The 27209-nt window shown below is 44.9% G+C and overlaps 1 protein-coding gene across 1 annotated transcript; it reads right to left on the minus strand.

The window, feature by feature from the left end:
• On the minus strand, positions 1 to 27209 carry NAALADL1 (N-acetylated alpha-linked acidic dipeptidase like 1). The gene is made up of 19 exons (XM_033136248.1): positions 26968 to 27209; positions 20157 to 20329; positions 18957 to 19078; positions 17884 to 18006; positions 16536 to 16725; positions 14887 to 14980; positions 13548 to 13655; positions 11508 to 11593; positions 10831 to 10950; positions 9524 to 9609; positions 8262 to 8325; positions 7193 to 7260; positions 6711 to 6805; positions 5795 to 5885; positions 4859 to 4940; positions 3788 to 3961; positions 2776 to 2866; positions 1566 to 1658; positions 1 to 401 (listed from the first exon to the last, which is right to left on the minus strand). The coding sequence occupies exons 1-19, from the start codon at positions 27180 to 27182 to the stop codon at positions 230 to 232; spliced, it is 2247 nt and encodes a 748-aa protein (XP_032992139.1). The 5' UTR covers positions 27183 to 27209; the 3' UTR covers positions 1 to 229.

Raw genomic sequence — 27209 nt, forward strand, 5'->3', positions numbered from 1 at the left:
TTCAAAGTGTTGTGCAAATGCAAAGCATTTATTTATTTATTGGTACAATTTCCAAGCTGCCCCATTCCCAGCATCCCCTGAGTAGCTTACAGGCATCGAAGAGAAACAAAACAATGATAAGACAAACCCATGACCCACAAAACCACTTTAAAAACAGGGTGGAAGAAGCAAGTCAGTGAGGAATAGAACACACTGCTTCTCTTTATTATTTGTATTTTTATCATCCCTGTTATTCAGCCACAGGCTCCAGGATGGAGGCGGCATTCTCTATCGCTTGGATTACAGTGGTGAGCTGCTTGTGAACCTCACCCCACCGGCCGTCCTCCTTGGCGTTATCGTAGGCATCAGCAAGTCCTGGGAAGGTGGCCAGAGAAGATGACCGAGAGGCCATGATGACGTGGCTGGATGAGGAAAAAGCAAGAGGCAGAGGTGAGAGGCAGAAGCTACAGGCCCAAATCAGCTGCACGCTGTGTAATGTCACCCTTGTGCAGATTGCTAACTCGTTCAGAACTTAAGGAACTGCTTTGCCAAATGTTGTTATTATGATTGCTGCGATATATTCTGTGTGGGGCTGCCCTTTGGTTTGTTTTGGAAGTTGCAGCTGGTGCAGAATCCGGCAGCCAGACTGCTGAGGGAGGCATCTGGCTGAAAACTTGTGGCACCCTTGTTAAAACAGCTGCACCAACTGCCCATCTACTACCCAGCCATGTTCAAGGGCCTCTTATTCATTTACAAAGCCCTGAACAACTTAGGGAAAGGGTACCTTAGAGACCACCTGAACTCTTCTATACCAGCTCGATCACCGAGATCGCCCGCAGGAGCGCCGTCGGTCGCTTCCCGAGTTGGCAAGGCTCATTTGACAACAACAAGAAACTAAGGCTTTAGAGTCATCGGTCCAGCCCTGTGGAACTCTCTGCCACTAGGCATCCAGCAGTCGCCTTCTGTGCCAACTTTTAAAACACCTGCTGAAAACTCTTCTATCCTGCCAGGTCTATGCAGGCAACGAGGAATGCATTTTTCCATATCAAGTTAGCTGGTTTCTGATTTTATTTTATTTTTTAATATGGTTTTTATTGCATGGCTTTACAGTTTATGTAAACTGCTTTGGGAGCAACAATCAGGGGTGTCATGCCGGTGGTGGGTGGGACTGCAGCTAATAGGAGGCGAGGCAAAAACTGGTTGGAGCCAACCCCTTCTCTCTCCCCCCCCCCATCTACCCACCCAGCAAGTGATGAAAAGGGTGAGAGCAGACTCTCTTGCCACATATACTAACTGATCACTTGCAAAGGGCTTTTGAAGTGATGCAGGGAGATAAAGTTTCCCACCGCTGCTCCAGGAAGCCATGAGCAAGCCCTCTCCTGCTCTTTGGTCCTTGCCTGACATTGGTAAGTCTACTTTATCTGACACTGGAGGCCCCAGTTAGCCCATCCTTTAAAAAAACAAAAAGCAAGCAAGCTAAAACACAAAATCTCAATGGTTATGCATCACTGCCATCTTGTGGATGTGAATTCCACAAGTGAATCACACATCGAAAGCCAGAAAGTGGGTCCGTTGGTTTTGCTTACCTGTAATAATATTTTTCCGGAAAGGCTCTGGGGTTCAGGAAGGCCCTTTCTAACAACATCAGCTGGTCATTCACCATCCGCACGTCCAAGGGGCTTTCAGGAAATGGGGGAGGGGAGAAAGAGGAGGGAGAAAGAGAGCTGGGTTCAGAGCCGCCTTGGGGCCAACCATATAATGTGTCAGCCCCACGGCAAAATTTCACAAAGCTGGTTTGCTATGTGAAAGCCAAGTTTGCTCAGGAACAAGCACTACTCCAGAGTGCTGTTTACCAACATTGTTTGGTTTGCCAGCTACAGCTGTTCCTGGACAGGGATAGCCTGATGCACTGTAATCCATCCATAGGTAACCTTGAGGCAGGACTACTGCAGTGTGCTCTGTGTGGGACTGCCCTTGGGCCTGGTTTGGAAGTTCCAGATGGTGCAGAATGCAGCAACCAGGCTACTGATGGGAGCCCCTGACCTGATGGGAGCACATGGCATCCTTGTTAAAACAGCTGCATTGGCTGCTCACCTACCACCAAGCCAGGATAAAGGTCCTTGTATTGACTTACAAAGGGGCGCGGGTGGCGCTGTGGGTAAAACCACAGAGCCTAGGGCTTGCCAATCAGAAGGGTCAGCGGTTCAAATCCCCGCAACGGGGTGAGCTCCCGTTGCTCGGTCCCTGCTCCTGCCAACCTAGCAGTTCGAAAGCACGTCAAAATGCAAGCAGATAAATAGGTACTGCTGCCGTGGGAAGGTAAACAGCGTTTCCGTGAGCTGCTCTGGTTTGCCAGAAGCGGCTTTGTCATGCTGGCCACATGACCCAGAAGTTATACTCCAGCACCCTTGGCCAATAAAGCGAGATGAGCACCGCAACCCCAGAGTCGTCCGCGACTGGACCTAACGGTCAGGGGTCCCTTTACCTTTACCTTTAAGAATGAGTAATTGGATCACAGCAACTAAATCAAATGCACACTGAAACACACACAAAAAAAATCTCAAGAGGTGAATCACATTTCCTGGAGCTCCAATTTCACAAATGCGGAGACACTACCAATAAGCCCCTGCCCCATAACATCTCTCACTGACTGGCCAGAGGGCAACATCACTGGGTTATTCGGATTGGTGGATATGAGACAACTTGTACACTCTAGATTACTATATAAATCTGCCATATTCAAATACTTCTATATGCATGTATAGTACAAAGTTCCCCAGAAGAGGAGACTCTCACCTGGGGTTTGCTTCCTCTCTCAGGTTTGCTATGCGCTGGTTAAGACCAGCAGCAGCGGCCTGGAAACGGTCTATTGCGGCCCAGAGTGGGTCTGAAGGGCAAAAGAGCAAAACAGATCAGTGCCTTTAAGGGTTTAGCTAAGGGTCAGGTTTAGCTTCTGCCCTGAGTAAATAAGCCCATACAGTAGTTCCATTTGCAGCCTATTATTCCTAAGCAGTAGTGTTCAGATTAGTGGCTAAACTTCAGCCCTATAAACTGTGGGGAAACTGCAGTCAAATGTAACTAGCAAGCTTGGGGCTCGTTAATGCATGAAGGGGTTAAGAGCACAGAACTGCAAGCCCTCACCTGGAAGGAAGGGAGTTAAGTGTCGATTCCGATTGGATCTAGGGGAGGTATAAGCAAACTTGGCCCTCCAGATGTTTTGAGACTACAATTCCCATCATCCCTGACCACTGGTCCTGTTGGCTAGGGATGATGCGAGCTGTAGTCCCCAAAACATATGGAGAGCCGAGTTTGCCTATGCCTGATCTAGGGATCCAGCCAATTCTTTTGTTAACTACCCCACATGGTCAAAACAAAATCGAAAATTCTTTCTAGTAGCACCTTAGAGACCAACTGAGTTTGTTCCTGGTATGAGCTTTCGTGTGCATCCTTAAGGATCTGGTGACTTCTGTTTCAGTGTATCTGAAGAAGTGTGCATGCACACGAAAGCTCATACCAGGAACAAACTCAGTTGGTCTCTAAGGTGCTACTAGAAAGAATTTTCGATTTTGTTTTGACTATGGCAGACCAACACGGCTACCCACCTGTAACTACCCCACATGGGTGTTTTTTGTCATAAACCCCAGTCCTTATCCGAGTTAATGACCCTTAATTGCCACACACACAGCCCCTAATGAAGGGGAGGAAAGGCTGGCTGACCCCTTATTCTCTTTTGCACCTGGCAATCTTACCTGCAGGCCACCTGCCCACTAACCCAGCCCGTAATCCCACGCATTCCCACCCGTCTCACCAAGCGAGATGTTGTGATGGGTCAGGTCTGCCAGGAACGCCTCTTTGGCAACACTGTACATCTGTTGCAGCGTCTCGCCGTAGTCGCTCACGTTGAGCGGCAGGATCAAGGCATCTGCCAGGCGCATCAGTACGTTGCCAGCTGTCCGCGCCACAGTCTGGTGGCTGGTGAACCCTGGGAAGGAGCAGGAGAATTTCCCCAGATGCAGCAGCAGCAGCGCAAACCTGTGGACTTAGTGAGTACAGTCCTAGGGATTTCTCTCTCTCATAGAACCTTGGAGTTGGAAGGGACCCCAAGGGTCCTCTAGTCCAACCCCCCTCGCAATGCAGGAATCTCAGCTAAAGCATCCATGACAGACGGCCACCCAACCTCTGCTTAGAAACCTCTCCGAGGAAGGAGAGTCCACCACCTCCCAAGGGAGACCGTTCCACTGTCAAACAACTTTTACGCTGTTTTGCAAAAGCAGGACAGGCTCCTGCTCTCCACAGAAACAGATAGTATCCTGGTCAGCTATTGACCCTTTAAGGTGCAAACGTTATGCTCCTAAGCATGCTGGAATTTTAATACAGTGCTGCCTTGGTAATCAAACGGAACAAATCGGCTCCCGAACACTGCAAACCCAAAACTGAGTGTTCCGGTTTGTGAACGTTTTTCGGAAGCCGAATGTCCAATGCAGCTTCCGCAGCTTCCGATTGAGTGCAGGAAGCTCCTGCAGCCAATCAGAAGCTGCACCTTGGTTTTTGAACAGTTTCGGGAGTCGAACAGACTGCCGGAATGGATTAAGTTTGACTACCAAGGTACCACGGTACTTTAAATTCACCTAAGGCAACATATAAACATGAGGTAGCTCTCATGGCTGCAAACCATTACCCCAGCAGTCCAAGAGAGAAGCATAGGCAGCCTGAGAAGTTCTAGGCTGCATAGACAACATACCTTTAAAGTGCAGGACTTTCCTCAAGGAATCCTGGGAACTGTGGTTTGCCCCCACCCCCAAGCTACAATTCCCAGCACCCTTAACAAACCCTGATTTACTCTCTCACTGACTCTCTATGCTCCGCCCTCACCCCTCACCTGGGTCAATGAATTTCTCTGCATAGTGGAAAGTGTCAAAGGCTGTGTGGTAAGCTGGATAGATGCGGGCCGAAGTCTTGGTCTAGGCAAAGGAAAGAAGGGAAGGCCAAATCATGTGGTTAGCAGGAGCCTTGCCCTCCAGCATTGCTTGGGAATTCTAAGAAACCAAAATAAATCAGCTCAGTTTTCAAATCCGTGGTTAAAATCAGGGCAGTTTTGAAAGGGTTAGTCAGCCTTCTTGATCCAAGATGGCGTCCAATGGTTTCGGACCATAGAGGAAATCCTGCTCCTTAATCTCAGGAATCATCATGCAAAATTTGGATACAATCAGAGCAGTATTGAAAGGTTCAGTCCACCATCTTGATTCAAAATGGCATCCAAACATAGATGGAAAGCTGCTCCTTGATGTCGGAAATAATCACACAAAATTTGGTTGTTATATCTTAAGAGGTGCCTAAATTCATAGCGAACAGACAAGCAAACAATTTCCACAATATATAATAGGTTTGGGGTTTGATGTCTTGATTAAATGAATGGGTCCATTGCTGCAGCCTCACTGGGCAAATCTGGTAGATGAGAGGGATATATTAGACAGTGTCTACTCTGGTTTATAGATTGTACCAGTTGAGTGCTGTTAATTAGGAACGGATTTTTTTTTTAAGTGTTGGGGTGTTTTAAAATGCAAAGTGTTCCACTGTGATTGATTTATTTTTGCATTGCAATATTACTGTTTGTTGATTAAGTTGATTAATTACAGTCGCTGCTTTACAAGGAGATCCTCTTGAACAGCAGGAGAAAAAATACTTTGAATCAATAAGTTTTAAAAACTGCTCAGGGAGTCGGGAAATCTGTGCCCCTAGGGCTGTTGCCGGATCTCCCAGCTCCCTTTGCCCCTTGACCACTGGCCATTCCAACTAGCGCAGGGCTACAATTTACCCGGTCGTAGGTGTAAGCAATATCCATGGATGTGATGCCTAGGTAATGAATGAAAGAGGCATAATCGCTTCCAGCACCCAGAGAACCTAAGCTGAATGGAGGAGGAAAACAGTAAGTTGGGGGAGCATCTTTTGAAGCAGAGACTCGAACACAGAACCCTCAGAAACAAATCCACAAATCCCCCCCCCCCACTGTAGGTTGGTCAGTTATAAACAGCAATGCCTATATATATTCATTCAATTTTTTAATGCCTCCTTTATAAATAAATAAATATTAGAGAATATATCACATACACCCCCTAACCGGGAGTTGTCCCCAGCAAAGTCCTACTCAAAATCAATGGGCTTGACAAATTTAAGTCTATTATATCGGTAAGCTGAGTAGAACTTAGCTGGGTACAACCCATGTATTTTTTTTGTAAAAATGATACACTAAAATGGACCACCTTTGTAAATAAATATTAGTATACAGTGGTACCTCGGGTTATAGACGCTTCAGGTTACAGACGCTTCAGGTTACAGACTCCGCTAACCCAAAAATAGCACCTCGGGTTAAGAACTTTGCTTCAGGATGAGAACAGAAATCGCGCGGCAGCAGCAGGAGGCCCCATTAGCTAAAGTGGTATCTCAGGTTAAGAACAGTTTCAGGTTAAGAACGGACCTCCGGAACGAATTAAGTTCTTAACCAGAGGTACCACTGTATATACATTAAAGTGATTGACAAAGGAGAAAAAGTACAGCTCCCAGCAAGCATGGCCAATGGGCAGGGATGATGGGCGTTGTAGTTCAGCCACTTCTGGAGACCCCCAGGGGTTCCCATCCACACACCTGGTCTAGGCACCGGTTAGAGGAACTCTGTGAAAGTGAGGGGGTCCACGGGCTGTTAAGAAAGGGAAACACTCGCAGCATCGTTTTACCTGGGGATGACGCCATAGACAGAACTGCTTCGGTTGAAGTGTTGCTTCCAGTTCTCATAAACTGACGGGGAAGAATCTGCAGCTGCGGTTTTCACCTACGAGGGAAACGAGCCCCCCCCACCCACCCAACATCAGAAACGGAGCAGATTTCATGACAACCCATCTTAGGGAGGAGGCTGGCCTTTAGGGGTCTCACTTCTGCAAGGATGCTCTGAAGCCCAAGACCCCTTTCAGGCTGCAAAGCTGGATTGACTTCATTATTATGATTTGCAAACTGCTGCAGGTGTCGTTACAGACTGCTGCTGCTGCCCCCTTCCCTCTAATAAAATGAGTGTGGCGCTCATGATCGTTCCTCCAGTTTTGCAAATGTAAGGCCAGTGACACCCCCCATAGCCTTTGTTTCCCTGAAAAATAAACCGAGAACGTGTCTCCTACACAGAGACTGTTATTTTGGAGTTGACTTTCCATTCTCTTCAAGTTACCTGCTGGGCAGCTGCAAAGATGACACTCTGCGCAGGTGGCGTTCCTTGGGCCCTCAAGGTGGCATTGGCTGTCAAAGAGAAAGAGAAGCATTAGGGGGAGCTCTCCCAACCAGAGGGCACAAGTAGGGTTCCCTCTTTGTTGTCTGGTAAGGCTCCTGTGCCTTGTGTGATAGGGGTACATTCAGTGTGTAGACCATTGGTTCCCAAAGTGGGTAGGATGTCCTTGGGGGGGGAATACCTGGGAGGGGTCCAAGAGGCACGGGCAGGCAGGGAAGGATGGAGGTGTAAACGACTATCAGACATTAAAAATCTGATACCACAGGCCTTTCTGTTGGGTATAGTTGTACCAGAGCTTTTGTGGCCTTAAAACTCTATGACGGCGGCAAGTACAGGTGAAACTCGAAAAATTAGAATATCATGGAAAGGTTCATTTCTTTCAGTAATTCAACTTAAAAGGTGAAACTAATATCTGAGATAGACTCATGACATCCAAAGCGAGAGATGTCAAGCCTTTATTTGTTATAATTGTGATGATTATGGCGTACAGCTGATGAGAACCCCAAATTAACAATCTGGAATGAGAATGAGAGAAAAAAATGAGGAAACCTCCAGTGAAGGGGAGTCCACCACCTTTCAAGGGAGTCCATGCCTCTGTTGAACAGCTCCAACCCTCAGAAAGCACTTCCTAATGTTCAGCTGAAATCTCCTTTCTTGTTTGAATCCATCAGTCTGGGCCCTCCCCTCCAGAGCAACAGAAAACAAGCTTGATTCATCTTCCATGTGACAGCCCTTCAGGTATTCGAAGATGGCTCTGATATCACCTCTCAGTCTTCTGTTCTCCAGGCTAAACATACCCAACTCCCTCAAAAATTAAATGAGGTGGGATTTTCACATGCAGGGTCCCCCATCCAGGCTCTGACCAGACCCAAACCTGCTTCTCTTCAGCCAGGGGGATGCATCAAGGACCCTCCTCTCAGACTACACTCTCCTAGGCATTATAACTACAACAAATTTATAAGTCAGTCAGCGCAGTGCAGTTTGAAAGTGTGGAAAGATGAGATGAGCTTACCAAAGACTGCAATGTCCACATTGATGTAGGCCACGCTGCGCTGTTGCAGCTTGCTATAAAATTCCTGTGTGGCGGAGAGAGATGTGATAAGCAAAGAAACTTCTGCGGAAGTGTGGGATCTCCAGCCCACCCCCTGACAATCCCCATGGATCCCCAAAGTCGTCACAAGCGCTTGGAGTTACGAAAAAGAGAGGCTCTCTACTATCGGAGATTTGTTTTCAGGACCAGATCCTTTCGCCTCCAAATCCACTCCTGGTTTCAACCCCAAGCTTCCTTTCAGCAGTCTAATTTGCCAGAGGGAAGGGGCAGTTGCGGGAAATGTGTGGGTGTTTTTTGTTTTTTGTTTTTTTGCTATATTGGCATTAAACTATTGGGAGTCAAACCTTTGGCAATCAACTACAAGTCACCCGTCAGATTCCAGTCTGCCTTTCCCCAATTCCTATTCTGGGCCATAATAAGAATAAAAGGCAGTTGCTTTGCATCAGCCCAATTCCTGACTCTGAGGTCAGACTTTTAGAGAACCGAAGCACATAAGCTCCCTGAACCCAAATACAGTGGTACCTTGGTTTAAGAACAGCTTTGTTTATGAGCAACTTGGTTTAAGAACGCTGCAAACCCGGAAGTAGGTGTTTTGGTTTGTGAACTTTGCCTTGGAATAAGAACATGTTTCGCTTCCTGTTGAGTGTGTTCCATTTGTAAATTGAGTCCCCCGCTGCTATGGGAAAGCACGCCTTGGTTTAAGAATGCTCTGGTTTAAGAACAGACTTACGGAATGAATTAAGTTCGTAAACCAAGGTACCACTGTATAAACAACAAAATGCCCAACCAAGCTATGATCCCTTTCCTACTTAGCCCCATCTGCACTATATATTTAAAGCAGAATCACGCCACTTTAAGCAGATGCCGCTTCCCCCAAGGACTCCTGGGAAGTGTAGTTTGTTAAGGTTGCTGAAAGGAGACCTGTACAGTATTTCCCTTGCAGAGCTACAATTTCCCGAGTTACTTAGGAGGAGGGGTTGACTCTAGCAACTGTAGCTCTGTAAAGGAACAATGGTCTCCTAACAAATCTCAGCATGATAAACAAGCTACATTTCCCAGGATTCTCTGGGGGAAGCCATGACTGCTTAAATTGGTAGGATTGTGTTTTGAATGTGGCTACAAATAATAAAATTATTATTCTTATTCTTAAATGCAGAAATCACCTGTTCCTCAGTCTCTCACCTGCTCTATCCATCCATCCAACCAACCTCTTTTCCTCTTACCTCTGTATACTCTGTAGAACCAATGAGACCAAACTCCTCAGCACCCCAGCTGCCAAAAATAATGGACCTTCGTGGGCGCCACTTCCCTGAGAAGAAACGGACATATTATTCTTAGACACTTGAATGAGACAGGTGGAGCACCTCTAGAACAGGGGTGAGGCACCTCAGACCCACAGGCTGAATGCAGCCCTACAGGTCTCTCTTTTTACTTTTTAGCTCTTAGTTGAGAGACTCTCCAAGATACACACACACACACACACACACACGCTGCCAGTTTGCTCTCCTTGGCTGGTTTTGCATAGCCTGCTTCTCCTTCTGAGAGCCTGTGTGGTGTCATGGCTAGAGTTCAGGCTAGGATCTGGGACAGACCAGGGTTCAAATCCTCACTTGGCCATGAAACTCTGAGTGCCATTGGACCAATTTCTGTCTTCTGTGGGAGATCGCAGCCCAACCTAACAGATGCATATTCTTGCTAATCAGCATGAGAAGAGGTGAATACCACAGAGCTGTACTGCTGATAGGCAGATACCCAAGAGTAGATCATAGAAATAGAATTGACAGAGAGGGCTCTGTGTGATGTCATTTCCCCTCCTCTCCTTGAGAGGAAGGAGTACATTGGTATTTCCTGTTTTGCTCTTTCTCTCTTCCTTTCACCAGCATTGGATGCAGACATCCCTCCATTTGCTCAAGGTTTAGGCCCTGTAAATATAAGTATCTTGCCTGCATAGTTTTTACTGCTGCCTTTGCTGTGAACTAATGCAAGATTATATGTAAATTATATTTTTAAAACTTACTTCCCAAGTTGTTGTTGCCTGAATCTTTGTTAAGTGGGGTAAGAAAAGGAGAGCCAGCTTACTTCATAGCTGAATTTCCTCAAAACAAGGTTTTACAGCCTAACTCCTATGCTTTAAATTTTGCTGCCAAAGGTGGGATTTTGAAACTCTGTTCAACCCACACACGTGGGTGCCTGGAGGGATAGAGAGCAGTTAATATATCCTCTCCTACCTATTAAAACCCATCCCACACCTCGCAGCCTAACCTACCTCACAGGGTTGTTGTGGGGATTAAATGAGGAGTGGGGAATCATGTGCGACACATGGAGCTCCTTGGAGAAAAAAGTGGGATATACATAAAAAGGACTAGCTGGGATGCCACCTAGTTTGCAAACGTAGGAATCTCCACTCACTTTTGCATCTGGCTGCTGTGGATTGCATCTTCATCTCTGCCTGGACCTACCAGACCTTCCCCCAGAGTTGCCATGTTTCACACCACACCAAAGAAAATATCCCCCCCTGCCCTAAGCTCACCTTCCTTCACCATCTTCCCCAGCACTCGGCTGATCTCCAGCATGACAGCCGTTCCGCTGCTGGGGTCAATAGCGCCATGCACCCAGCTGTCCCGGTGGTTACCATAGAGGACGTATCGGTCTAGCGGAGGAAGGAGGAGGAACTCAGCAAAAATGGAAGGGCACATGTTGGACGGGAGCCTGAAAAGGGATGGATCTGCAGCTCCGAAAGTGGGCAGGAGCGCCCCCTAGGGTACAGGAGGACTAACTAGGTGGGAGCTAAGAATATTAGATCAGAGTATATCTTTATCAGTGCCACACACTTGGGCCTGTAAGTACCCCCAGAAGAAAAGCACGACATTTAACCATGTGTTGTGTGGAGAAAGGCTTTCGTTTATCTGTCCCTGAGTCTTCCAGCTTCACTAGATGCCTGCGAGTGCTAGAGCTCTGAGAGGGAGACCTATTTTTATTTTTATTTTGCCACTTTCTCCATGGCTTGTGTAGTTTTTATAAACTTCTATCATGTTGCCTCTTTCTCTTCACTGGAAAGACCCAAATGCCTCGTTTCCTCATAGGTGAGTCGCTCCTTCCCTTTTTGGTTGCCCTAGGAGTGCACCATCACCACCAGAAGGATGCTCCTGCCTCCCTCTGTGCCCCCGTGCCCCCCCCCAAGGCATCTGTTTGCCCAGGGCAACTCACCAGGCTCCACACTTCCTCTTATCAGCCCCATCACATTGGAAGACGTGTTGATCCTTCTGTAGTTATGGACGTTGACCTGGACCTCACTAGGAAACAAAAGAGAGCCAGGTTCAATCGCCCAATTACACAATCAAATCTAGTGGCCAAATATCTTTATCTGGTATTCTGTCATCGAAACACATTGCAGACGTCTGATCTCCCTGGAGACCTAGTGATGTGACAATAGTCTGCTTTGCCTCTCCTTTTTTTGGTAAATGTTCTGTACCATGGGCGAAGCGGTAACTCTGTATTGATATGTTATGGATGTTTGTATGTGATGCCAATAAAAGGTTTTAAGATGATCATAATGATAGCAATGAAATCATTTATATGGGCAATTTGGCTGTGGGATTCTCACATCACTGGAGTTTCCTGCTTCGCAGCAGCAGGGTAGAGAGGAGAGGCCCCCTGGGTTGTCTCCAACCAAGTGTGACTCCGAGTAGACCCATTGAAATTAATGGACCTAAGTTAGTAATGCCTTTTAACACCATCCACTTTGGTGTAGTGGTTAAGAGCGGTAGACTAGTAATCTGGTGAACCGGGTTCACGTCTCCGCTCCTCCACATGCAGCTGCTGGGTGACCTTGGGCTAGTCACACTTCTCTGAAGTCTCTCAGCCCCACTCACCTCACAGAGTGTTTGTTGTGGGGGAGGAAGGGAAAGGAGAATGTTACCTGCTTTGAGACTCCTTAGGGTAGTGATAAAGCAGGATATCAAATCCAAACTCTTCTTCTTCTTCATGTTTGTTGGTTTGTTTGTTTTATTAGACTTCTGTACCACCCTTCATCATAAGAACTTAAGTACGAGCTGTTTGACAGTGGAGCAGTCTCCCTCAGGGGGTTGTGTCCCAGCTCTTGTCAACCTAGCAGTTTGAAAGCATGCCAGTGCAAGTAGATAAATAGGTACCGTTGTGGTCGGAAGGTAAACGGTGTTTCTGTGCGCTCTGGTTTCCGTCACGGTGTTTCCGTTGCACCAGAAGCGGTTTAGTCATGCTGGCCACATAACCCGGAAAGCTGTCTGTGGACAAACACCGGCTCCCTCGGACTGAAAGTGAGATGAGCGCCACAACCCCATAGTCGCCTTTGACTGGACTTAACTGTCCAGGGGTCCTTTACCTTTTACCTTTTTACCTGTAGCGGGTTGGAATATATGACCCTTGGTGTCCTTTCCAACTCTACAATTCTAAGTTTCTATGATCTCAGGGCAGTGACAAGATAAAAATATAAGGTAAAAGCACAAATAAATGGTTAAAAGAAAAACAAAACAAATAACCCGTTCATCCCACAAACAAATTTAAAAGTCTGAAGAATATTAATCGGCCTGGTTGAAGAGGAAGAAGAAGAATTTGGATTTGATACCCCGCTTTATCACTACCCTAAGGAGTCTCAAAGCAACTAACAATCTCCTTTCCCTTCCTCCCCCACAACAAACACTCTGTGAGGTGAGTGGGGCTGAGAGACTTCAGAGAAGTATGACTAGCCCAAGGTCACCCAGCAGCTGCATGTGGAAGAGCGGGGAATCGAATCCGGTTCACCAGATTACGAGTCTACTGCTCTTAACCACTATAAAACACTGGTTGAAGAGGAACATTTCCGTCTGCCACATAAAGATATAGAATGATGAACCTCCCTTGCATTGTCTACAACCCTCCATGTATACTTCATGGAAGCACGGGGGATAACTTGGTTCAGTTTGCATTTTAATAGGAACCTATCCTCATTCACAGTCTCAGAACAATGCAGAAACCAAAGCCTAGCTTTCGTTCGAAGTTTGCCCTTCTCTGAATGTTGTGCTGAAGTTTTCTGACTATCCCAAAATGTGCAGGGAGGGGGAATGTGTACACTAGCATAACGTGTGCAATCAAATCCATATATTAGTGAAAATTACTTATGTCGAGTGAAACTGAATTCAGAATTGCATGTAGTAGGAGAAGCTGAACTGAATACTGGGGTGTGTGGGTGGGTGTGAGAAACCGAGAGTGGCCGGTTTGTACATCCCTCACCTGGCATTGGAGAACAGCCCGTCTTGTCTGAATCCTGGTCCAAGATGGTAGACACAGCCCAGCGCTCCCTGCCAAGCTGCCTCTGCCACAGGGCTGCCAGCCAGGTTACTGTAAATGCAAGAGGGAAGAGGGAAGGATGAATGCTGCCCTTTCTCTGTTGCCATCCCAGAAGACCTAGCCCTCAGCTCACATTTGTTCTGTTTTCTTGGTTGGGTATGCATTTCCACTAATTGTGGTTCTAATGTGCTCCCTCTGCTGGTGTTTGTTTACTTACTTGCTGCATTGCTTTAGAAACCTCAAGGTGGTTTACAAAAATCTAAAACAATAAAATTATCAATGAGAAAAATTAACAACAATAATTCAAGGCTTTCGAAAAGTTAAAACAGCAATAGACTGAAAACAGATTAAAACTTGCATCCGCTTTCTAAACGTCTGGGCAGGCTTGTGTAAACAAAAATGTTCTTAGTAGGCACCCGAAAGAATACAGTGAAGGCAGCTGCCTGATATCAATAGGCAGGGAGTTCCAAAGTGAAAGTGGTGCCACACGTAAAGATTGATTTCTTACAAATGCAGAATGGGTATTATGTGGCATGTTGAACAGCGCCATTTCCACAGATCAAAGCGGTCAAATGGGTGTATACAAGGCACAAATTATGTTAGTCACAATTTATTGAGAAATGCTCCTGTCGGATGCATTCCCCCGAAACCAGCTTCTATCCGATTTGAAAACATAAGCTGCATTCACTTCGCAGTTAAGTTGAGGTGTATACATTCAAGGCATCCATTGCACATGTGCAGATGGCAGTTTCCTTGAATATGAGGGGGTGTTGGAGGGGGGGAATGATATACAGCGGTACCTTGGGTTACAGACGCTTCAGGTTACAGACTTCGCTAACCCTCGGGTTAATAACTTTGCTTCAGGATGAGAACAGAAATCGCGCGGTGGCGGTAGCGGGAGGCCCCATTAGCTAATGTGGTACCTCAGGTTAAGAACAGTTTCAGGTTAAGAATGGACCTCCAGAACGAATTAAGTTCTTAACCCGAGGTACTACTGTACTGGAACTTAACCTTTCCCCCGCTAAATACCAACAAACAAGATTCGAGATTCCTAGTCCCCCCCCTCCCTCCCAAACTGTCCCTCAAACTGAATTCTGAAGTATGGATTTTAAAATCTCAAAACCTAGATTTTAAAGCATCTTCTGATCAGTGTGGGATTTCATTTTACGTTCTTCCCTCTAAGCTTCCCCACACACCGCTCCCCTTGCACACCCCAGCCTTCCTTTCCCATCACCGCCCTCCTTTATGCACCCTAAACGCCTCCTCCACAGTTACCACCCACCAGATAAGCGTCTTGGCATCCTCAAAGCCTATGGGCTGGGTGGGGATGGGAGGGATCCCTGTGATCTGGTCCTCTGGAATCCTGTAAGTGAAACCTGCAAGCGGAGAGGAGGAGAAGGTAAGAAAGATGGGATTGTTTCAAATGATGTTAGGACCCTCCCACACTCCACACTGGGGCTGTTGACATCAGGCAGGACGATCTCGGTCGCATCTTAGGACGATCTCGGTCGCATCTTAGGACTCGTCCATTATTTCCACTTGCACAAGTTAGATCCAAGGAAGGAGGAGAGCTTAAAAGCTCTTTTTTGCAATGGGTCTACTTGGGGTTACCCAGTGCACATAAATAACTTTTAAGCTTGCTTGTGGGGCAAAGCCTGCTCTGTGTGTTGGCTCTGGGATGTTCTCACAATATCTTGCGGGGCTAAGTGTTGTAAACAAAATCTGCTCTTATTCCCTTATGGGGTACAGAAAAGCCCTTGTAGAGCCCTTTGCAGATTCTCCATTGGCAGGAGAGAATAACAGAGGCCAACCAGAGAATATTGAGAAGCAAAGCAGCTAGTAAGCTTGATCTTTATTAAAGCTGTTGCAACAGGGTGTTTTCCCCACATACCAGAGAGCAAGGAAAAGACCCAGAACAAAGGAGTGCCTGCCCTTATAAAGAAATTTGAAATTCCCCCCCTGCTGCCATTCAAGACCACCCCCAGAAACATCACACATACATCACAGAAGGGGTGTAACCCAAGACCACCAACCCCAGATACATCATACCTACATCACAAGAAAGGCGGTCTCCAACAAATTTCAAGAGAAATCTGAGAAGTTTGTTTTCCCCTACCTACCGGTTTATATAATGCCTTTATCTGATTGTCTTTCCTGGGTAGCCCTGCCATTCCTTTAAGATGGTAAATACTTAGTTCCTGAATCTCTTACTTGTGTATTGATAGTGTGCTCAGCTTAACAGATACTTGCCAGACTGTATTTACAGGGAGGTGTAAGTCCCAAACAGAATTGGGAAATTTTTCCTATTGTCTTCTCTCCTTGCAGAGAAATACTTGGTCAGCTGGGAGTCAAAATGGTGCTGCTTCAGACATGTGGCCCATGCATTCGTGTACATGTTTGCTTGGTACACTTATGAACAATTATATATAAGACCTTACTATTCTTACAACATAAGTTCCTGCAAACTCTCGTGCGAGCATCTCTAGCTTCACAGAGCCTGTTTGATGACCAGACCTTGCCCCACCAAGCAAGGTGGAGAGCTTAAAAGCTGTTTCCTTGCTGGCTCTTGTTGGATTACCTGGCATGAAAAGAACTTTGACACTCTCTCTTCCTTGCTTGCCAGATAAGGTCTGAACAAAATCAAAAATTCTTTCCAGTAGCACCTTAGAGACCAACTGAGTTTGTTCTTGGTATGAGCTTTCGTGTGCATGCACACGAAAGCTCATACCAAGAACAAACTCAGTTGGTCTCTAAGGTGCTACTGGAAAGAATTTTTGATTTTGTTTTGACTATGGCAGACCAACACGGCTACCCACCTGTAACTAGATAAGGTCTGCTTGGCATGTGGGCTCTTGGTTCTCTCTCCCCCACCCCACCCCAAACATGGATTCTTAAGTATACATAAAAATCATGTTTGCTGATCCACCTCACCTTTGGCTGGGTAATAAGGAGTCAGCAGGTCTCCAAAGTGGTTGCTGTAGGAACCCCTCTCCACGCCCGAGGGGGGCAGGTACCACGAATAGGGGTACGTCTCTGTTGCTGAAGCCTTGCCGTCATTGATGTCCCCAGGATCGGTGTAGACCACAACCCCAACCACGCCAAATTTGGCACCATTGATGGCCTGTCAAGGCAAGATCCAGACAGATGTGTTTGTGCATCAGGGACCAGAGAGGCCCAGGTGTCAGCAGAAAAACCCAACCCAACCCATGGAGTCAAACGATAAGAAAGGAAATTCCAGCTAAGCATTTGGAATAACTTTCTGGTGGTAAAAGCTGTTCAAGAGGCTCCCTTGGAAGGTTCTCCTTCACTGGAAGCTTTTAAAGAGAGGTTTGCTGGGATTATTTAGCTGGGATTCCTACATTCCAGGAATTGGATGGTAACTGTAATTTGCCCTTCAGCTCTCTATATTGGATAAACAGGCCAAACCCTACGCCAAAGGATAAATGGACATAAATCTGATATCAGGAATCACAAGACAGAGAAACCAGTAGGAGAACACTTCAATCTCCCAGGACATTCTATAGTCTTAATACAAAGGAATTTCAGAAATAGACAGGAAAGAGAAGTGGCTGAATTGCAACTAATCACCAAACTTAAAACCATGGAGAAACCTGGTCTGAACAAAGACATTGGATTCTTATCTCATTATACATGACAAAGCTATCTTTAGCCATCTCACCCCTTGCCTTTCCCTGTAAGACCCTGTAATAATTGCAGTCGTTAACAGTCGTCTACATGTTTTCCACACCTATCAGCTGATCCCCCATTCCCACCACCCTTCTGAGTAATACCCCTCCCCACTCCCTCACTATATTTAAGGGTCTGGTGACTTCTGTTTCAGTGTATCTGAAGAAGTGTGCATGAACACGAAAGCTCATACCAAGAACTAACTTAGTTGGTCTCTAAGGTGCTACTGGAAGGAATTTTGTTTGTTTGTTTGTTTGTTTTGACTATGGCAGACCAACATGGCTACCTACCTGTAATTGCTTTCAACTGTTTTAGATACTGAATTTTAAAGTGCTGCAACATGTCCGGAGACCTGATGGTGAGGGGCAGGGCTGTTGTTGTTGTTTTTAAAAAAGAATAAATAACAACATCCTCCAGCATTTTCCCTCCCCATCCCCAGCTTTGCAGAACATCTTGCCTGATGAAGAGAGAGCTCAAAAACTTCCTCATTATTCTGCAGCATCTTGGTTGGCCTACTTCGGATTTTAGCGTTGTTCTTTCAAAATGTCCCACAAAAGCTGAAGGTTGGGAACAGGAACAGCTCCCAGTTTACCTTGTCTGCGCGGCCAGCGCCCCCGTAGCGAGTTATGGCTATGGTGCCATTGAGATCAATGCCCTGTTGGACCAGGTATTCGTAGTCGCTCATTTTTCCTTGATTGGCATAGACCAGTTTCCCCTGGAATGATATTTTTTTAAAGAGAGGGTTGTGGTTGTTTTTAAATGCTTACTGAGTTTTCAAAAACAATGCCACACAAACAAGAAAAACAATACAGAATCACAGAACAAAGACAGAAAGCTGAATATACTTTTGCAGGCATCATAACAAGATAGATTACACAAAGGGACAGAGAGGGACTTCTGTGTAGTGGCCCCTAAACTGATGAACCCCCTCCCCACAGAGGTGTGCCTGGCAGGTTCTGGAAAATGCTGAATATGTGCCTCTTTGACACTTGAGGTGCATACCACAATGGTCTCATTTTGTAATTCTTCTTCAAATCCCTGCTTGCTCAGACAAGGGAATGCCCCACACCCTCTCAAACCACCCATCCCTAGAGGGACCTAAATCAGACTTCCAATGTCTGCTTCTCCAGATTGTCTGGGCAGTGTGTCACTCACATTTCACACACTGAAAAAGGTGAATGTCTTAGCTACCAACTTTCCCACACTTTCCCTCTCTGGAAAGGAGAGGATTTGAGATATGAAGGGTTCACACCTTGAAATCATCCTTTGATGCTGCTACACAAAGAGATAGACATTTAAAGGATGGCTGAAGATTTGGGATCTCCCTCTGGCCCCATAAAGCACATTCCAGGCACGTCCTTTCCCTCAAAGGATTCTGGACGCTGTAGTTTGCCCCTCGCAGGATCATAATTCCCAACTACCCTGCGCGAACTACAAGGCCCAGAATTCTTTGAGGTGGAAAATGTACTTTGAATGTGCTCTGAAGGTATAGTCTGTGTGAAGCCTCTTTCTGTTGGAGACACAACTGCACCTAGGAGGGCAAGGCCCCCCAAGGATCACGTGGTGTCTTTGATTGGCCCATCAAGAGGGCAAACTCCAAGCAGAAGATAAGATAAAAGATATAAGAGATAAGGGAGGATAAAAGGCCATGCCCTTGCTTTGCACCTTGGGGTTCCCTGGAGGTGCGTAAGCAGCATAAGGCTTCACAACGTCTCTGTCAGCCTGGTCCGCAGTCAGATTCTTCTCTGTCTCCTGGGAGATAAAGGCTTGGCTGCCATTTTCCATCACTGGTATGAAGAACAAGAGGGTGTAATCAGAGCATCCGTAGCAGGTGTCCCCACCCTCTCCCTTCAGTGGTTTCGTCTCTCAACCTTCACTCATTCCCACACCTTTTCCTGGTGTCCAAGTTTTGGTCCACAATTTTGTCTTCGTTCCCCAATTCCAAACATATGCTCTGAAAACTCATTGGCTGGCTCGAGTTCTTACCCTGTGTCAGGGACCGTGCTGAGGAGGACTGCACTGAGGAGGGATGGTGGCAGCCACCCCCTCCCCCTGACCCTGAATCTTCCCAGGAGCAGGAGGACAGTATAGATTTGGAACAGTGGTTTGCAGAGGGACATAGTTCAGAAGGTAGAAGTTAGGAAATACTGGATGGGGAACAGCTAGCAGAAGAAATACTAGAAGAGAGAGGGTTAACAGATTCACAGTCTGTGGACAGCATCCACACACACCCCATCCCCAAAGACATGGGGAGCTGAGAGAGTGTTAGAACAGAAAGTGCAGAGGGTACAAACTCAGATTACAAGACATAGGAGTGATGCAGATTAATAGGGACGGAGGAGGGGGGAAACCTTAATTGGGAGCACCACCATTCTAGGGAGACGCTTTCTGTTGTCTTTCACCGTGTTTATTAAAGAAACTAACTTGTAAGAATTTCCTTTCATTTGATCTGCTTATTTACTGCCACGGGGGAGGAAGCCAATTTCCTGAAGCCTGACACCCTGAGAGCATTCAAGAGAGCATTCCCATTAGGGCGCACACTATACAGGAAATACACATCCATCTTAGCTGTTCTCTTCCCAACTACCTCCTGCCACCCCAGCATCCCACCATCTCTCATCCAACCACAACCCTTGAAAACACTTGCTCAACCCATTACTGTATTACTTTTCACTGTACGAATTAGAACCCTCCTTGTACCTTATCTGGAGTTGCTGTTCACTTTGACAGTGAGCCGTTCGGTTCCTCCTTGACTAGTTCTTACCAGTTTGGTGGTCAGGTTGCATTCTTGCATACGTGGCACGGGCCTTGCTGATAATGGGCCTAACATAAATTTCGCGTGACACCCCGTTACCTAGCACTCACCCACAGCCACAGAGTTGGGTTTCTCTGGGTCAGGGAAGGAGAGGAACACTTCGTACTGGCCCTCCGTGGCGCTGTCCAGGCCAGTTTGGGGGTCTCGCCAGGCTTTCAGAACCAGCTGCACCAGTTCTTCGTCCCCCTTTGTGGTAGCCATGTGGGGCTTGGAAGACAGATCCCTAATGCAAGAGGGAGCAATTGGGGACAGACTTGGCGGTGGGGTAGGTCTTTCGGGTTTGGGCAAATTTTGGAATCTGGCATATAATTTGTCCTTCCCAAAACCACAGCTTCCTTTCCCCCCAGCTTTTGAAACAAGAAGTTTTTCCTTATTTAATTCCTGGTTGTGCATCATTGGCCATGTGTCAGGGAATCTTCAGCTGTGATTCCTGCATTTAAGGGGGTTGGACTAGATGACTCTTGAGGTCCCTTCCAGCTCCTCAATTTTTTTGATTCTATGTTCACTCACGTCACACAATACAGTTGCCAGCTCCATCTACACAAGGTGCATTTGAAGCACCTTGAAAGCATTTCTTTTTTTTTTATAAGATTTTATTATTTTCTATTAAGACAAATAAAAACATAACATAAACAACAACATTAACAATACAAAAAATGCAATGCATATACACAACACAAAACACAATCAAACAATTACAATAAAAAGAGACATATACAAACCTTTAAACTAACACTTATCCTCTTATTTTTCTTGTTTCTATCTTCTCTATTTTGGGGACTTCCCCCATTCCCTCCACTGTCTTCAAAATCCTATATACCTTCTAGGTAGCTTTGTATCTTATTCTATTCACATTTGCTCTATTTTTAGTGTGCTTTACTTTACTTAATCATATCTTAACTTAAACACCAAATCTTGACATATTTTCTAACAAATAAATCTTTCACACAAAAATATCTTACTAACAATTTTATCTAACATAAACCTACTAAAGCCGCTATTCTATTTGATTCTGCTCAAATATTCAATTTTACTGATTTGACTAGATAATCTTTTAATTTCTTCCAGTCCCGTGACACCTTCTCCTCCCTCTGGTCTCGGATTCTGGCGGTCAGTTCTGCGAGTTCCATATACTCCATCATCTTCATCTGCCATTCTTCCACCGTTGGTATCTCTTCGCCTTTCCATGTTCTTGCCAATAAAATTCTAGCTGCTGTTGTGGCATACATAAAAAACACTCTATCCTGACTGGGTATCTCTTCATTAGTTATGCTCAGAAGAAATGCCTCTGGTTTCTTACAAAAGGTAACCTTCATTACCTTCTTGAGTTCATTATAAATCTTATCCCAGAAAGCATTTACCGCTGGGCACAACCACCACATATGAAAAAAGGTACCTTTCGCATGTTTACATTTCCAACATACATCTGACATTTTGGTATTCATCCTAGCTATCTTAACTGGTGTCAAGTACCATCTGTAAACCATTTTCATTATATTTTCTCTTAAACTATGACAAGCCGTGAATTTAATACCTTTTTGCCACAATCTCTCCCAGTCATCCATCATAATATTATGTCCTACATCTTTCGCCCAATCTATCATTGACGATTTAACCAGTTCATCTTTCGTATGCCACTCTAGCAAAAGGTTGTACATTTTGGAAAGGTTTTTAAAGTTCGATTCTATCAGTTCTGTTTCCAGTTTTGATTTTTCTACTTGAAAACCAACTTTCTTGTCCATTTTAAATGTTTCATATACCTGATGATAATGCAGCCAGTCGGGGACCTGGCTTTTCACTTGATCGTAGCTTTTTAACTTAAAAGAGTCCCCTTCCTGCTGCAGTATGTCCATATATCTTAACCAATTTGCAGACATGTTCGGTCTCTTATAGGCTTTGGCCTCCACTGGAGAAATCCATCTAGGGGTCTTTCTCTCTAACAAGTCTTTATATCTAATCCAGACCTGATACAAGGATTTTCTAACTATGTGAGACTTAAAAGTTCTGTGGATCTTAACCTTGTCATACCAAAGGTATGCATGCCAGCCAAACATGTTATCGTGTCCTTCCAAGTCCAATACATCAACGTTCTCTAGTTTAAACCAATCCTTTAGCCAGCAAAAGGCCGCTGCTTCAAAGTAAAGTCTTAAATCCGGCAGGGCAAAGCCTCCTCTATCTTTGGAGTCTGTTAGAATCTTAAACTTGATTCTTGGCTTTTTGCCCTGCCATATAAACCTTGATAGGTCCTTTTGCCATTTCTTAAAACAATCCAATTTATCCAGAATTGGTATGGCTTGGAATAAAAACAGCATCCTTGGTAGGACATTCATTTTTATCACGGCAATTCTTCCCATTAACGACAATTTCAATCTAGTCCATATCTCCATGTCTTTCTTTATTTCCATCCACAGTCTTTCGTAGTTGTCCTTGTACAGGTTCAGATTCTTGGTTGTGAGATTGATACCTAGATATTTTACTGTTTTGACAAAATTGAGGCCAGTGCCTTCCTGTATTCTTTGGATTTGTTCTGCACTCATATTTTTTCCTAGAACTTTGGTTTTCTGCTTGTTTAATTTGAAACCAGCTACAAGTCCAAATTGTTCGATTATTTCCAGGGCTCTGGGGACACTGCTTTCCGGTTCCTGCAGGGATAACATCAAGTCGTCTGCGAAGGCGCGTAATTTGTATTCCTTCTCTCCCACACGAATTCCTTTTATCTGTTTATCCTTTCGTATCATGTTCAGGAGGACTTCCAGGACCGTAATAAAAAGTAAAGGGGAGATAGGGCACCCTTGTCTTGTTCCCTTCTCAACTTCGAACTCCTCCGATATCACACTGTTTACAATTACTTTAGCTCTTTGTTCTGTATAGATGGCATTAATTCCATTCATAAACTTTTCGCCAACTCCCATCCTTTCCAAATTCTTTTTCATAAATGTCCAAGAAACTTTATCAAATGCTTTCTCTGCATCGACAAACAATAGTGCCGCTTCTGTATTTATGTTTCTCTCCAGTTTTTCTAAAATGTCCACAATAATTCTCGTGTTATTGCTAATTTGTCTTCCTGGCAAGAAACCTGCTTGGTCTCTATGTATATAGTCTTTCAACACTCTTTTCAACCTTGTAGCCAATATATTTGCAAAAATCTTATAATCCACATTCAAAAGGGATATTGGACGATAATTTTTCATTTGAGTCACATCCATATCTGGTTTTGGAATCAGTGTGATAAAGGCTTCCTTCCACGTCTCTGGTGCCCTATCCCCTTCTAGTATCTTGTTGCAAACTTCTCTTAATGGCTGCGATAGCCAGTCTTTCAATGTCTTATAATATTTTGCTGTTAATCCATCCGGGCCTGGAGCCTTCCCCAATTGCATGTTATTTATTGCATCTTCTATTTCCTGCGTCGTTATTGGGTGGTTGAGAGTAACTAATTTTTCCTCTGGGACCTTTTGCAATCCGTTTTTTTCCAGAAATCGGTCTATTTCTGCTTCATCTATCTTCTCCTCCTTGTACAGTTGTTTATAAAATCTTTGAAAACACCATCTGATTTCCTCTGGTTTCTCCACGTTTTTTCCGTTTACTACCAAGGTATTGATGACATTTGCCTTTTGTCTTTTCTTCAATTGCCAAGCTAGTAATTTTCCACATTTATTAGCCGATTCAAATGTTCTTTGCTTCATCATTTTCACTTTCCATTCAATATCCTGATTCATTATATTGGCATATTGGGATTGCAAGTATTTAATTTCTTTTTGAATTTTAACACATCTGGGATGTCCTCTCAGTTCTTTTTCCTTATCTTTGATTAATCTCAACAATCTCTCCATCTCTGCATTTTGTTGCCTCTTCTTTTTTGCTTTTTCACTGATGAGAAATCCTCTCATTACAGCTTTACTTGCATCCCAAGCAATTCTTTTCTCCACTTCGGTGCTCCAATTTATCTGAAAATATTCTTTCATCTTTTTCGCCGCTCTTTCCACTAGCTTGGTGTTTCTCATCAAAGCGTCATCCATTCTCCATCTAAAAGAATCCTTGGAAATCATTTTTAAATTTAACTGTACAGGATTGTGGTCTGAAAGAGTTTTGGGGCCAATTTCTGCCTTTTGTATTTTTGGAGCCAATTCATTCGAAATCCAAATATAATCTATCCTCGACCATGACTGCTGAGGTTCACTAAAGTATGTTGCCTCTGTATCTGTGGGGTTTTTTAATCTCCAAGAGTCCACCAAATTCAAATTGTCCACCATTTCGAAAAAAGTCTTTGGGAGTTTCCCATCATTCGTTAATTTAGTTCTTTGGGATCTGTCCATTAATGTGGAAACTGCACCGTTAAAATCTCCAAGGCAAACTAATTTATAATCCAAATAGTCCAACAGCAAGTCATGTATTTTCTTATAAAAGATTGACTTTCCATCGTTTGGTGCATAAAGTCCCAGAATCAAAAATTTTTCGCCTTGTATGTTAATTTCAATTGCGATATATCTCCCTTCATCATCTTTAAAAAGCTGTCTTGGGCTGTATTTCTCCTTTGCGTATATCACTACTCCTCTCTTCTTGACCTTATCCGATGATATAAACTCTTGGCCTAATTTTTTATTTTGTAGTAATCTTCTGTGACGTCGGGCTATGTGGGTTTCCTGTAAGCATATTATATCCAAATTCTTCTTTTCTATGCTATAAAACACTCTGCGTCTCTTTGGTCTCTGGTTCAATCCCCGAACATTCCACGTCATTAACTTGAGCGCCATTTTCCTTTCTCTAGTCTTCTCCTCCAGTTGCTTCTCCTTTCTTGCCTTCCTCTGGATCCTTGCCTGGACTTGGTAGACTTGGTGGTGGTCCCGGCGGTGGTGGGAATACCTCTGGGAACCTGTAAAGTTGTGCTGGGTCGAGTGGTGTGCCTTTAAATTGTTCCAGATGCTTGTCCAAAAACTTCTGCTTCTCCGCCAGGGACCTTATTCTTATCTTTTTTCCTTCAAACGTAAATGCCAGGCCTTCTGGAAATTCCCAACTGAAGGGGATTTTCCTTTTTCTAAGCTCAGTTGCCAAATCGTTGTAAGGAATTCTTTTGTCAAGGAAAAATCTGGGGATGTCCTTATAAAAAATTACTTTATTCTGCTCTACCACCAGGTTGTTTCTATAATGGCAGTCCAGAAAGAAATCCCTATCGTGTCGATCGTGACACACAATCAGACAATCACTAACTGTTTTGTTGCTTTTCTTTCCTCTGGAACCTCTTGGACCAAATCTGAAGGCCTTCACTATGCGCGCTGAGACGTTGATTTCTTCTATCTCCCAAAATCCTGAAAATAACTTCACTATGTAGTCTTTTAGATCTTCCCCTTCCACTTCTGGAAGATTTCTTAGGCGGATGTTGCCCTCTCTTTGATGTAGTTGCAGAAACGCAAGAGACTCTTCCACAGACCTCTGTCGTGTTCCAATATTCTCTATCTGTTCCAAATCTAAATTATCCAATTTTTCCTCCACCTTTTTTATTTTTTCCTTGACCACTTTAATTTCCTCTGAGTCCTTTTTCAAGGTGGTCACCTCTTGCCCAATCCTATTGATCTCTTCTCTGTTCTTCCTTACATTCTCCTCAATTTGCCCAATTGATTTTTCTAGGGTCTGCGTAGAATTTTTAATATCAGCTTTTATATCCGCTTGAAGTTTTTCTATCGCTGAATTTACTGCTGTATTTCCTGATGAAACTTGATCTTGTGTTTGCTTCAGCCCATCCGTAACACTTTTCAGTCCTGTTGCAATTTCTGCCACACTAGCAAACAATTTCTCCATTTGTTCCTGTAGAGTTAGGGAAACAGAGCCTTTTCTTTTCTCAGAGCCAGTTCCTTTAGATCTAGTTTCCATTCCCTGTGGGCTCTGCAACTGTAATCTCAAGGTCACTCCAGTTGCTGTGGTAACAATCTCAGACATTCACAGTAGAAGGCCAACAGTCCCAAAAGTAAACACCAGGTGGCCAGCAGATCAGTGAAGCACCTTGAAAGCATTTCATTTCCCCCCAAAGAATCCTGGGAACTGTAGTTTGCCAAGGGGTCTAAGACTCCTCCAGCGAGCCAATGAGGGCAGGGCAGGTACACATTAGCAGTAAGGTCATTTCCCCCACTACATTTCAAGTTGCCCTTGCTGTGCACACCATAGCTAGGGTTGCCATATTTCAAAAAGTAAAAACCAGGACACCCTGAAAGTTTTTTTTAGGAGGACCCCCAATTTTTTGAGCTTTTTTAATGGAAACCAGCAAAATTGTTGAGCTTTATTTAGGAAACCCCCAAAACTGTTGAGCTTCTTTTCACAAAAACGCCCCCCAAAAAACCCCAAACCAACCCGTGATTTTTCAATTGACTTGCCTAACATCCAGGGCAAAGCGCAACATTTCAGAAACTACCCCTGGACGTCATTTTTGCCTTTGAAATCCCGGTAATGTCTGGGAAAATCCAGACATATGTGGGGATGCCTTCACCTGATGTGCATTACCTGACAGGTTCCCCTAGGTTTGCAACCCCTCTGAACTCCTGTTCAGTAGCTGATTATAAACCTGTGCTGTGTGAGCATGTACACACCTCAGCTTAATTTGTTTTAGCTCCCTTTCCATACCCCACAACTGTCCTGTTTTAAGTGGGACATCTTTCTGTTTGGATCCCAGAATGCCCCATTTAAGACTGGCACCCTGGTGAAGTGGACTCTAATCCACAAAAGCCATAATACACCTACCTACCTCCCTATCTTTAGAGAGAATGAATGGGTACAGGCATTCCATTAGACTCTTTGACCTGGGAGGGAATCCCATTTCCCCCAGAGCAAAAAGAGAACTTTTTAGGACATTGCGTCTTCCTCCGCCAGCCTTACCTGAGGTTCTGTCCAATGTGTGCGGCTTCCACCTGGTTCATGAAGTCTTCGAGCAGAGCTGGGTCCAGGTCTCTAGAGAGGCTGTGAAGCCACTCCGGGGTTTGGGGTTCTTTGTATATCGCATAGTGCCCTAACAAGATCCCAACAGTAAGCAGCAGGGCTCCGGAGAGCACAGCCCCAAGAATGTACTGCCAGCGCCCTCCACACCCAGCCATGCCTCCCCAGCACCAGTGGAGGAATGA

The sequence above is a fragment of the Lacerta agilis genome, chromosome 17, assembly GCF_009819535.1.
Source record: "Lacerta agilis isolate rLacAgi1 chromosome 17, rLacAgi1.pri, whole genome shotgun sequence".
Taxonomy (NCBI): Eukaryota; Metazoa; Chordata; class Lepidosauria; order Squamata; family Lacertidae; genus Lacerta; species Lacerta agilis.